Source organism: Triticum dicoccoides, chromosome 6B (genome assembly GCF_002162155.2).
Source record: "Triticum dicoccoides isolate Atlit2015 ecotype Zavitan chromosome 6B, WEW_v2.0, whole genome shotgun sequence".
Lineage (NCBI taxonomy): Eukaryota > Viridiplantae > Streptophyta > Magnoliopsida > Poales > Poaceae > Triticum > Triticum dicoccoides.
Window position 1 is genome coordinate 704472167 of NC_041391.1, and position 12201 is coordinate 704484367.

The 12201-nt window shown below is 48.3% G+C and overlaps 2 protein-coding genes across 4 annotated transcripts; one reads left to right on the forward strand and one right to left on the reverse strand.

Moving 5' to 3' along the window:
* The first annotated feature begins 1061 nt into the window (after nt 1-1061).
* On the forward strand, nt 1062-3277 carry LOC119321998 (lysM domain receptor-like kinase 3). Its single transcript, XM_037595495.1, has one exon. The coding sequence runs from the start codon at nt 1097-1099 to the stop codon at nt 2360-2362; it is 1266 nt and encodes a 421-aa protein (XP_037451392.1). The 5' UTR covers nt 1062-1096; the 3' UTR covers nt 2363-3277.
* A 4400-nt stretch (nt 3278-7677) lies between these two features.
* LOC119324756 (serine/threonine-protein phosphatase PP1) lies at nt 7678-12072 on the reverse strand. Of its 3 annotated transcripts, none has more exons than XM_037598531.1 (5): nt 11901-12072; nt 11484-11687; nt 9605-10164; nt 9322-9516; nt 7678-8080 (listed from the first exon to the last, which is right to left on the reverse strand). In XM_037598531.1, exons 2-5 carry the CDS (start codon nt 11671-11673, stop codon nt 8063-8065), a joined length of 963 nt encoding a protein of 320 aa, XP_037454428.1. In that variant the 5' UTR covers nt 11674-11687; nt 11901-12072; the 3' UTR covers nt 7678-8062. The 3 variants fall into 3 exon arrangements, with proteins under 3 accessions (XP_037454428.1, XP_037454427.1, XP_037454426.1); XM_037598530.1 differs by having other exon boundaries at nt 11484-11710; nt 11899-12072; XM_037598529.1 differs by having other exon boundaries at nt 11484-11684; nt 11899-12071.
* Between the last annotated feature and the right edge of the window lie 129 nt (nt 12073-12201).

A 12201-nucleotide genomic window follows, 5' to 3' on the forward strand; every position in this document is an offset into this window, starting at 1 on the left:
TTCCTTCCTTTCGGTTTGGCTGATCCCAAAGCGAAGTCAGTCGACTGACATTTTTAGCTAATGTGTGTAACTTAATATAAGACTTTTTTACGCTGTCATGGTATCTAAAAACATCTTCTTCTTTTGTTTGCGGGGTAATCTAAAAAGATCTTATAAGGAGTTATGGATGAGAGCGGCGTTTTGGCTCCTAGGTGCATATGCACCCATTGTCGAAATACACATTTCGAAAAGTTGAAAATTTTGGAACAAAAATCCCACGTGTATATCCGGACATTTTATGTGCGTTCACAAGGTTTCGACGGAAAACAACGTTTTTTGTGGCTTGTGTAAAAAAGATAAAGAAATGCCTCGTGAATAGTTAGAATGAAGCATCAGAAATTGTCTTTTTTACACAAGCCACAAAAAACGTCGTTTTTCACTGAAACCTTGTGCACGCACATAAAATGTCCGGATATACACGCGTGATTTTTGTTCCGAATTTTTCAACTTTTCAAAATGTGTATTTCGACAATGAGTGCATATGCACCTAGGAGCCAAAGGCAATTACCGGTTATGGAGGGATTATCATTTTGGTTGGTGCTCACCATCACATACAAAAAGGCCGACTTCATCCCTTGTCACGCATCCGATTTGCCCCCTCCTCTTTTTCCTCGCCGCTCCAAGTTTCTCCTCACACATCCTCTACGTCTTGAGATCAATATGGTGGTTGAGCATTTCTTCCCCATGATTAGGGAGGAAACATCGAACCCTAGGTTTGTCGACGGTTATCAAACGACAGGCGACCAAGAGGTGAAAGATAACATTTTCATTCCAACAAACTTACACCCCATTGTGCATCCCTTTGGCTCCCAATGTAAAACCGATAAACAGCTGAAAACAAGAATATTTCGTGCACATAACAATTCAAAATGCAACGGGTGTTTGACTTGCATTTGACCGGTCGACCAGCCGTCTTCCTCCTCTCCAGGCAACAACTCGGCGAGGTACAGCGATAGACGAAGAAGAAAAAACAACCAAAGGCGGAACCTTTATTACGCCAGCAAATTGGGTCGGCAAGAAAGAAAGTCCGACGAGCTTCTCTAATCTCTGGTCGCCGATGGTTGGCGTCCGCAGGCATCAGATGTGCAAGACCAAGAGCGCCACGGCCACCTCCATGGCCCGCTCCCCCGCCACCACCCCGACCACGGCGACCGCCCACGGCCGCCGCTCGCCCCGTGCGAACACCAACGGCAGCCACCCGGGCCCGACCTCCTACTCCACCTCCTCCGCGGCGGCGCTCTCCACCTCCTCCTCCTCCGCGGCCTCCTCCCTGCAGGCGCTCAAGGACTCGCTCCCGGACCTCCCGCTCCTCCTCACCTTCGCCGAGCTCGCCGCCGCCACCAAGAACTTCTCGCCCGCGCACCGCCTCGCACCGGGGTCGTCGACCAACTCGTTCCGGTGCGCGCTCCGGGGCCACCCGGCCGCCGTCTTCCGCCGCGCGCTGCGCCGGGACCCGGCCGAGGTGTCCGCGCGGCTCGCGGTCCTCGGCCACTGCCACCACGCCGCCATCGCGCGGCTCTACGGCGCCGCGGCCTCCCCCGACGGCACCCTCTTCCTCGCCTACGAGCTCGTCCCGGGCGCCGCGCCGCTCTCCTCGCTCCTCCGCGGCGCCAACAACCCGTCCTTCACGCCGCTCGCCTCCTGGCACTCCCGGCTCCGGCTCGCCGCCGACGCCTGCGACGCGCTCAGCTACGTGCACCTACAGGCCGGGACCGTGCACAACCGCCTCTCCTCCTCCTCCGTCCTCGTGTGCGGCCAGGGGGCGCTCCTCCGGGCCAAGCTCGCGCACTTCGGGTCCGCGGACCTCGCCGGGGAGCTCCCGGACGACGAATCCGGGGACGGCAAGGAGGCGAGGCAGCGGCGCACGGGGAGCCGCGGGAGGCGGATCGAGGGCACGCGCGGGTACATGGCGCCGGAGCTGACCGCGGGCGGGTCGCCGACGCGGCGGTCGGACGTGTTCGCGCTGGGCGTGCTGCTGCTGGAGCTGGTGTCCGGGCAGGAGCCGGTGCGGTACGAGTTCAACAAGGCGACCGGGGACTACGAGCGCACGTCGCTGATCGAGAGCGCCTCCGCCGCGTCGGCGACCGGCGGCGGGGAGGGGATGCGGCAGTGGGTGGACCGGCGGCTCAAGGACTCGTTCCCCATCGATGCCGCGGAGGCGCTCACCACGCTGGCGCTGCAGTGCGTGTCCAAGGACCCCGCGGCGCGGCCGGAGATGTCGTGGGTGGCCGCCAAGGTGTCCAAGCTGTTCCTGGAGGCGCAGGACTGGGCCGACAAGTTCCGCGTCCCCACCGACATCTCCATCTCCATGGCTCCCAGGTGAGCTCAGATCCTAACTGCCGCCGCCGCCGAGCGCCATGGCCGAGTAATTGCTCGCCGGAGCTGTGATTCGGCTCCAAGTTGTAGCTGCTGCCGGAGAATTGTTGAGTGGATGCCATGGAATTGTTGATAGATTAGTTGATTGATGTTGGATGTTGCCGTGGCTATCACATGCTTGTGATGCACTGATGCTAACAACCGATGAGTGCTACCGCTGCTAATGTGGACATGTGTACAGATAAATCACCATTGGCGTCTTTGTCCTCTTGTTCTTGGTTCTTACTCATGATGTGCACATGAGTGGTTTGTGATTCAGTTTACACAGATCCAGCTTTGTGACATCTGAAAAGATTCAGCAGCTTTGTTGACAAAAGCATGTGAGTGGAAAATGTGAGGCAGAGTCCATCCATCCACACTGAAACAGAGGATTTTTGGCACCTGTAATCCCCACACAATTCCCTGAAAATTTCATAGGGAAATCGTTGGTCGGCGCTACGCTATGTTTCACAGGAAAATTCCCATCGACTCCAACCTCTCGAAGAAAGGTGCAAACAGTTTTAGTCCTTGCTGGATCTGAGTTGACGCTAAACTGTGAAGTTTTCCCCATTTCTGCGTTTTTCGGAATTCCTGCTAATCGAAGATCCTCGACAACTTTGCTGTTTGTGTTGATGAAATATTGGATCTGTGATGTGGATGCCTCAGTCCCATTTGGCAATTGCATCATGTCTAGTGAGGCGCAGCGCAACGACGAATCGGGTTCTTTTAGGCCACATTTTCTCCACCCACATATTTATTTTGTGTGTGAAAAGGTTCAGCTTTGTTAACAAAAACCATGTCGGGCCATCAACACCAAAACAGAGCAAGAAGGGGCGTTGGCTCTCATTTGCCATTTGGTTCAGAGGATCTTTGATAAGTGTAATCCCTGCAACACAAAGTTTGATTTTTTTTCTTCTTTTTTTTGGCATGGTGTTTCCTAGGAAAATTTTCATACTTGTTGAAGGTGCAAGAATGTGTTGTTTGTGTCGATGAAATTGTGGATCTTGGATGAGAGTAGAGAAACCGTTCTTGTTTCTTCTTCCAATGATGTGGATTTGTCTAGTACCATTTGACATTGCATCATGTCACTTTGACTCCGAGTGAGACCCGTCGCAATGGTGAATCAGATTCTTCCTGTGCAATCTTTCACCGCCTTCTCACTTAAAAGAAAAGACTGATGAAGAAATGCAACGTCCAAATCGATCCACTTTTATCATCTTCTTTGACAGAACCTATTCCGATGCGTCATCTCCTCTTTTCAGCTGTCATTACCTATCAACCTTGAACCCCAAAAACATATGCTCTCAGGAAAACATTAACTTGAATCAGGATCCACGGTGCCTTCCGAATAATAAGACTTACTACATTCTAACCATATTCAGATTTTCGGACTAACATGGTTTAAATCGAACCGCAAGTACCCAGAAAGATCACAAAGAGCAGGAGTAGAAAGATTCTTGCACGAAGCTCGAATCTAGTTCAGTCCTGCAGGTAAATGAAAAAGATTCGCGCCACTTTTTGTAAGGAAATATCTGTCGTTTCCATGTTCTTCCTAGTGTATAATCAAACATGGTTTCAATCCTGCTGGACTCAAGCTGATTTTTTTTTGTTTTGCAGTCTATGTTTTACCTATTTCCATGTGTAGTTTGTCCTGCAATTTTGTAAGCCAAATAGGCCCTCGAATTTTGTCGTCGTTTGTGTTGTTGTTGTGTCATCTTCCAGTGATGTGGATGTGTCTAGCCCAATTTGACATTGCATCATGCCTCTCTAGCTGAGCGAGGCCTGTCGCAATGGCGAATCGGATTCTTCTTGTTCGGCATTTCTCGGCCTCCAACTTTGCAAGAAAAGACCGATGACGAAATCCTTCGTACATTATCCAATCTTTTCGATTTTTGTCTCCAGTTCATCGATACGAAAAACATATTCTCCAAAGATATTATAACTCAAATCAGGATCTACGGTGTCAGGATTCTGATAGAGAAATATTACATTCTCACTACCTAATAATTATACCAAATATATTCGGGCAAACACAGTTAATTGGAACAGAAAGGCCGACGATGCAACGATTCACAAAAATCTAGCTTACTGATGATGTGCACAGATCCATCTCTCTCACCATTTAGCAAAAAAAAAAGGCTTGGTGCAGAACTCCTACATCTGACAAGATTCATCAGCTTTGTTGTCAGGAAGAGTCCATCCACACTGAAACAGATCAAGGGGCGTTGACCTCATCTGGTTCAGAGGATTCATGTGAACTGCAATCCCTGTAGAATTTTCTAGGAAAAATTTATATTGACTCCTATCCTCCAAAATGTCTCTGTCTTTCCTTTCTTCCAAACGGGGCCTAAATTGCAAATCTCCCATCCCCCGTTTCTGCGTTATCGGGGTCCTATGAATCAAAGAGCCTCGACAATTTTGTCGTTTGGGTTGATGAAATTTTTCATCTTGGATGTGAGCAGAAAATTGTTCTTCTTTCTTATTCATGTGATGTGGATGTGTCCAGTCCCATTTGACAATTGCATCATGTCTCTCTGGCTCCAGCGAGGCCCGTCGCAACGTCGAATCAGGTTCTTTTTGTGAAACAGAGCAAGAAGGGGCGTTGGGTCTCATTTGTCATTTACTAGTTCAGAGGATTTCTGACAAGTGTAATCCCTGCGAAGTTTGATTATCATTTTTGGCGCCATGTTTCCTAGGAAAATTTTCATCGACTCCAAATTGTTGAAGGTGCAAGAATGTGTTGTTTGTGTCAATGAAATCGTCGATCATGGATGAGAGTAGAGAAAGTGTTCTTGTTTCTTCTTCCTGTGATGTGGATGTGTCTGATCCCATTTGACAGTTGCATCATGTCTCTTTAACTCCAAGTGAGGCCCGTCGCAATGGCGAATCAGATTCTTCTTGTGCAACATTTCTCTGCCTCTCGCTTGTGACAAAAGACTGATGAAGAGAGGCTTCGTGTAGATCAAATCTTTCGACTCTTGATCATCTTTTCGACGTGATCTATTCCGATGCGTCATCTCTTCTTTTCATCTGCCATTTATTGGCCTTGAACAAAAAACATATGCTCTCAAGAAAACATTAACTTGAATCAGGATCCATGGTCCTCCTGAAGGGCACGAATGACAGCCGAGTCGCCCCCGTGCGGCGGCTGGGAGGCCCCCAGATCCCGTCGCCCCCGACTCCCCCTTTCGTCCTCCTACTCCCTCGCCGCCGCCTGAGGGCGCGACCAGGCAAAGCCTTGCGGTCGCCGGCGGCGGCGGGGACTAGGTGCCCTCCCCGCTCGTGAGGAGCTGGCGCGGGCCGACGCCCCCGGGCCGGAGCGTGGCGTGCGGCCGGGCGTCACTGCGGTGGCTGGCGGCGTTCCGGCGATCCCATACCCATGACAGGCGGCTTCAAGATGGCGGCGGCGTGACCAGATCGGTGGTGGCGCGGCCGGATCTGGGCCCAGGCGTGAGCTTGGTCTCTGGGTCACGGTCGGCGCGATGGCGAGTGTGACATGTCGACAGTTGGACGGATCTGCGGGATTCCATCCTTGTTTGGTCCTTGACAACTCGGGCAACTCCGGGGGAAACCCTAGATCTCCATGGGATCGAGCGATGGTGGTGCTTTTGCGTCGTAGTCCCTCTTCAGGGCATCGTTTTGGGAGTTTGCTACGGTTGAAGGGACCAGCGAGGCCGGCGGCGTACGCCCGGTGGCGCAACTGCCGATGAAAATCGCGCTGACTATGGTCATGGCGGACGATGGCGGCGTCTTTGATGTCGTTTCCTTGTCGAGGCATCGTTGTTGCAGTTGGCGTCATCAGGCTCGGGATGCTCCGGGAGAAACCCTAGATCTGGGTCTCCCGGATCGGATGATGATGGCGTCCTTAGTATCGTTCTTCCTCATGTGGGCATCATTTTGGAGCAAGTGATGGCTAAAGGTGACAAGAGGAGGAGCGGTGCTTCATCATACATATTGATGGTGTCAGATCGCAATGGCATGGTGCCCCGGAGATTAGGCGTCTGATGTGCGATGATGGACTCGCGCAGGAGGTCGACGCTGTCTGGCGTCGGCGGCAGCTAGACCGGGCAAGGTACATGCAGCAGTACAGCTCTGAAGATGGATCGGTGGCAGGTGGCTGCGGCAGCCTCATACCCGGCATGCGTCCTGGTTGAGGAGCACGCCGGACTGGTGGGTGCCCATCCCCGGTAGGCGTCCTGATTGGGACATCAGGTCTTAGATGTTAGGTTTGGCTGCGAGGTCTATTTGGTATTAGGCCCAGACTATCAGCGCCCCTTCATCAACTGGATAGGAGTAGCAACAGATGTTGCTTAGACGGTGGCTTAGTCTTATTGTTGTATGACTTTGTAAGGTCTTATTTAATAATTAATAAAATGGCTATATGCATCGCCCAGATGCAGAGGCCGGGGGTCTTCCTCCTTTTCTAAAAAAAAATGGTCCTCCCGAAGAATAAAACTGACTAAATTCAAACCACACATTCAGAGTTTCAAAGACCAGCGCGGTTTAAATCGAACCGCAAATGCCCAAAAAAATCCTGAAGGGAAGACAACATGACACGCGAGTACAACGATCCTTGCACGAAGCTCGGATCATGCCAACCAGGATCTAACTCGGTCCTGCACGCAACGAAGATTTGTGCCGCATTTTGGTAAGGAAATCCTCGTCGTTTCCAGCCTCTCAAAAGGCCACCATGTTCTTCATAGTGTAATCAAACATAGTCTGAAAATCCTGCTGGACTCGAGCTAAATTCGTTTTGTGCAACCCTGCGTTTTAACTACTTCCAAATGTGTAGTGTGTTCTGAATTTCCATGAACCAAAAAGGCCCTCGGATTTTTGTCGTTTTTTGTGCTGTCAAAACTGTCTTGGATGTGAGCAGACAACCATTTTGGTGTCTTCTTCATATGATGTGGATGTGTCTAGTCCCATTTGACACTGCATCATGTCTCAGACTGAGCGAGGGTTGTCGCAATGGCGAATCCGATTCTTCTTCTTCAGCATTTCTCAGCCTCCAGCTTTTGTCGAAAAGACCGTCGAAGAAATCTTTCATACATCATGCAATCTTTTCGACATAACCTATTCCTCCGCCTTTTGTCTCTGGTTTATCAAAACAGAAACATATTCTCTTCATCTCCGGTTATCGGAACAGAAAAACATATTCTGCGAAGAGAACATATATCCAGACACACAGTTAAATGGAAACAGCAACAACAACAAATGCTGAGTGCATCAAGATTCTTGCGCAAAGCTCGAACCATGCAAACCGCAGACACGAACAAGCTCGAATTCAGAGCCACGGGCAATTTTTCTCCCTGTCTCTCAAGATCCCACAGCCAGCACCCAAGACTCTTACCAGTTTTTATTGGCGTATATGCCTGCCTGAATCCTTTGAATTTAGAGGGGGGGAAGGAGGAGCAACAGTTTCATTCACACCGTCCTCTCGCACGATAAAGAGATCCGCACGGTAGAAAAACAATAATACATTACAACAGTGTTAATCCGACATGAACGATGTACAGTCCATCGACGAGAGACTTGTACAATCTGCGTTCTTGTTCCGGTCCAGGCTCGAGGCATCGGCGAAAACGCCGGTTAGTCGCAGCCGCTCGTGGTAGGCACGTGCCTGCCTGCAGATGAGACCACAGCTTGCTCACCAATCGCCGTGCCACCGTCACCATCCTCTCATTGACTAATCAAACATGAAAAAAGACAATAATTGAAGGTTAGTTGATACATCAAAAGAGAACCCATTATCATTGATACATCAAGAAAGAACTTATGGCCATTACAACTGAGGATTACTTTCATGCAGCCAGTGGCATGTCAAAATTATTTTTTCCAGTTAGTACGATATTTAGGCTAGTCCAGTACTGGTTCATAGATGCATTCCCATGGCAAACAAGGCACCTCAGCACCAGGGATGTTGCTTTTCTTATGTGAATGGACGGGTTCTTCATTTAAGCACATAAAGCCTTGGAATTTGTATATCAGATTTATCAGCTGGAAGTTAACTATTCCTCCCCTCCACTTTAACGGACCATCTATCGTATCCTTGTTCTGATACTTCCACTCACACTGAGTGGGGAACAAGAGAAGGTAGGTCAAAGACACAATGTCATCGTAAGAAAGAAAGGGCGGTAGATAACACCAGATAATGGTTGAACTGTCATGTGAGGTCAATGTCTGACACCATTATGCCCTCGATGATAATGACATGCACTGCCATAGAACTAGAAATTGCAATATGCTTACACGTACCAATGCAATTTGACTCCAGCATGTCTTTACACATGACCACAGTTCAATAGATTAAAAGTTCCCCAAGAGTAAATAAAGCATTACCGTGTCAGAATGTTGTAGGGACGAATTTCAATAGTCAGAGCTAAGAACTAATTGTAATCGGCAAGTGACAAGTCAATGTATGCCTATGTCAATATAATATGAGGGGAATAAGCTTAGTTAACACATTTGGTTGACTTGAGCCAACTTGGCAGTATCATTAAGCAATATACTCCTACTATGAGAATCCGAGTGCATTCAAGTGCATGGGAGATAGGACAAACAGAAACAAGCGTTCTGGGAATTGCAGGCAAAAAGTTAAGAGTGCATTGATACTGTCGCTGTATCGCATACACTGAAAGAAAGAAAATCTACAGCGCATCTGCGGTTCTGGCATCTGGTGGTCAAAGAAGTGTTGTACTAATCCTGTACAGAAAATATGTGAAAAATTCTGCAGTGATGACTCCATTAGCATATCTCTGTTCTTACTTCAGATCTTTTGCAGGTTAACAGACAACCAAATGATATATTTGTACAGAATAGCATGTAAATATAGCATGGGGCTATTTTTAAGGGAAACGGCAGGTAAGCACGGAGACATATATATGTATATGACAAAATACCAATTGTTCCCATGTTAGTTATGCATACCTTGAAGCCAGACTTGTTATTAGTTGAACCAGGCAACATTTTCCTTGCAGGTTTGAGTATTTGGAAGGAGCACATCAGCGTCTCGTCTACACTCATCATGGCACCAGCATTATCGAATTCTCCACAGTAATTAGGTGCCGAAAATATTGTTACTAGCTGACGATCAGCAAAGAACTCGTAGCCATCCTCAACAACCTGGATTCCAATATGCAGAAAACAACTAATCAATGTATACTCTTGACAAGGAAAATAATGTGATGGGTGTTTTGTGAGCATAGTGCACCTGATGGGCTCGGCAGATGAGGTCTAAATCATGCTTCTCAAGAAATTCAGCCACTTTATCAGGTCCAAATGTATATGAGACACCTCGATCATTCATAGCCCACCCTTGCGCTTCATTGGAAGGATCGGACCAAAGAAGATCACAGAGTAAGCCAGTATCAGGCACATCCGTAGGGCGATTGAGGTTGAGTATTTGATCCAGCTTGTTCAACTCTGGAGAAAGACCTCCATGCATGCATAGAATCTTTTCATCTATCAATGCTGATACCGGTAAGCAGTTAAAACAGTCTGTAAATGTTTTCCAGAGTTTCACACTGAATCTGCGCTTGCACTCATCGTAGAATCCATAGATGCGGTTTACTGATGCACACTCATGGTTTCCCCTTAGAAGGAAGAAGTTCTCAGGGTACTTGACCTTATAAGCCAAAAGAAGGCATATTGTCTCAAGGCTCTGCTTTCCTCGGTCCACGTAATCCCCCAAGAAAAGATAGTTCGACTGAGGAGGATATCCACCATATTCAAAGAGCCTCAGGAGATCAGAATATTGGCCATGGACATCACCTGATCAGAATAATTTATGCAATATTGACATTAGTATGGAGCTTTCGGTAAGTTGATCAAGCTTCTCTAAATTAACACTCAGATTCAGAAGGAAAAAAATTACAGAAGTTGTTGATATATTTTTATTAAAAAATGTTCTGCTGTAAGAATCTAGTATGACATATAGTTTTTTTTTTTCTCGTGAATACGCAAAAGCCTTGCGTATCATGCAGTGTATGACATAGAGTGATATACCATAACTTTAGGATAAATAAAATGACACATAGACCTGATATACACAACCATTGCCTGAAGTGTAACAGTGAGAAATATGAAAGAAAAACATTTAGAGAACTAAAACGGCTGTGTTTCGTCAGCAAACGGATACTCCAATCGTCAGTTGTTCATCTTAATTCTGAAACCGAACACTTTGACAATAAGCTAGCTGAACAACTAACCATCCGATACTCTTATATACATGGCGAGGGATGCCAATTCTCCAGCCTACAGTTAACTACCAAAGCAAGCCTTTTGTTTGAATATACTGCTTTACAACTGTGCATAATGATAAACAACATGTTCACCAAAGTTAATCAATAACATCAAATCCTGAACGGATGAATATACTACCGCTTTACAGCTGTGCACAATGATAAAACAAAATATATAATCTACGGTTCTCCAAAGCTAATCAACAACATCAAATCCTGAATGGATAAATATGCTGCTTTACAACTGTGCACAATGATAAACAAGGCTCATGATCTATGGCTCTCCAAAAGTCAATCAATACCATCAAATCCCGAACGGACCCATCAAATAAAACATCGGCAGCTTTCCGTTATGAACAGAGCCCCAACTAAATCTGGCATTTGTCAGATTCCAAAGCACCAAAAACTTAGCAAGCATGGTTAATCCATCATAAACCCCATTGATGCCCCAATGGCTCACCAAGAAGCACCCGGCACACATTCAATCGGATGAGTACCTTGCAAACCACCCACCAAGGAGCACTCAGTACAACATCCAATACCTTGCAAATTATTACCCACCAGATAGTGATACAGAGCATGGCCTTTCTATCAGCCATGAACGTCTTCGGATGTGCACAACCAGAGAGATTCAAAGAGAGTTTCATCCCCGCAATTAGTGCTGGAATCACTGGAGGAGAGCTACTGCAGACGATGAATCTCTACCGGACTCCCCGGCCCCGAAGAAAAAAACATGGCGAAGCAGCCACCTACCGCGCGTTGACCAGCGAGACCGATCCCCCGAGATGGCATTCCTTGGAGGAAGGGGAGGGAGAGACGGATGAATCGAGGGAGGGATGGAGGGATTACCGCAGATTTTGATGGGGGCCTCGAGCTCCAGGAGGTTGGGCTGCGCGAGGAAGATCTCCTTGGAGGCGGCGCAGAGCTGCTTGATCTCCGACTCGGACAGCTGCGCGTTCTTCCCGGGCTTGAGGCTCTTCACCTCCAGCAGCCTGGCGATGATGTTGTCCAGCAGCGCCGGATCCATCCCCTTCTCCATCCTCGCCGGAGCTTCTCAACAACGGCGGCAGTTAAAACTTAAAAGAAGAAGAAAACAAAGCTTATCCCCGCAACAGCAGAAAAAAAAGGAAAGGAATCAAGCGCGGATCGAGCAAATCTCGCTCCGGCTTGCTCCTTTTGGGGGGGATTGGATTGGATTGGGGGCGGCTGCCGGCGGGCTCGTGATGATCACTGTGCCGGCCGGGAGGGTCCGAGCCAAAGGTACCTTTTTTCTCCTCGGCCTTTCCGGTCTCCTCCGGCCGCCGCTTTATTCCCTCCTGCTCCCGGATTCCTTCTCGCTCTTGTTCTTGAAGGGGGCCGGAGCTCGTCTCGTCTCCTCTCGGCCGGTGGTGTGGGGATTTTCGCCTGGCCTTCTCACTGATCTCCTCTTGTTCTTGGCATTTTCGCCTGGCCTTCTCACTAATAAAGCATGTGATGTTTGCATAAAAGCCCCTGTGGATGATGGATTATTGTGCTTGGGCCCCTGGTTGGAGATCACAAGGACAGTGCTGGGGTTGTTTTTGCAAAG

Bases quoted from the DNA above. Each gene is read 5' to 3' on its own strand.
- LOC119321998 (XM_037595495.1), top strand. From the start codon at position 1,097: ATGGTTGGCGTCCGCAGGCATCAGATGTGCAAGACCAAGAGCGCCACG.
- LOC119324756 (XM_037598531.1), bottom strand. From the start codon at position 11,673: ATGGAGAAGGGGATGGATCCGGCGCTGCTGGACAACATCATCGCCAGG. The intron at 10,165-11,483 runs GTAATCCCTCCA...TATTCTGATCAG, and splicing joins GGCCCCCATCAAAATCTGCG to GTGATGTCCATGGCCAATAT. The intron at 9,517-9,604 runs GTGCACTATGCT...ATTGGAATCCAG, and splicing joins TCATCTGCCGAGCCCATCAG to GTTGTTGAGGATGGCTACGA.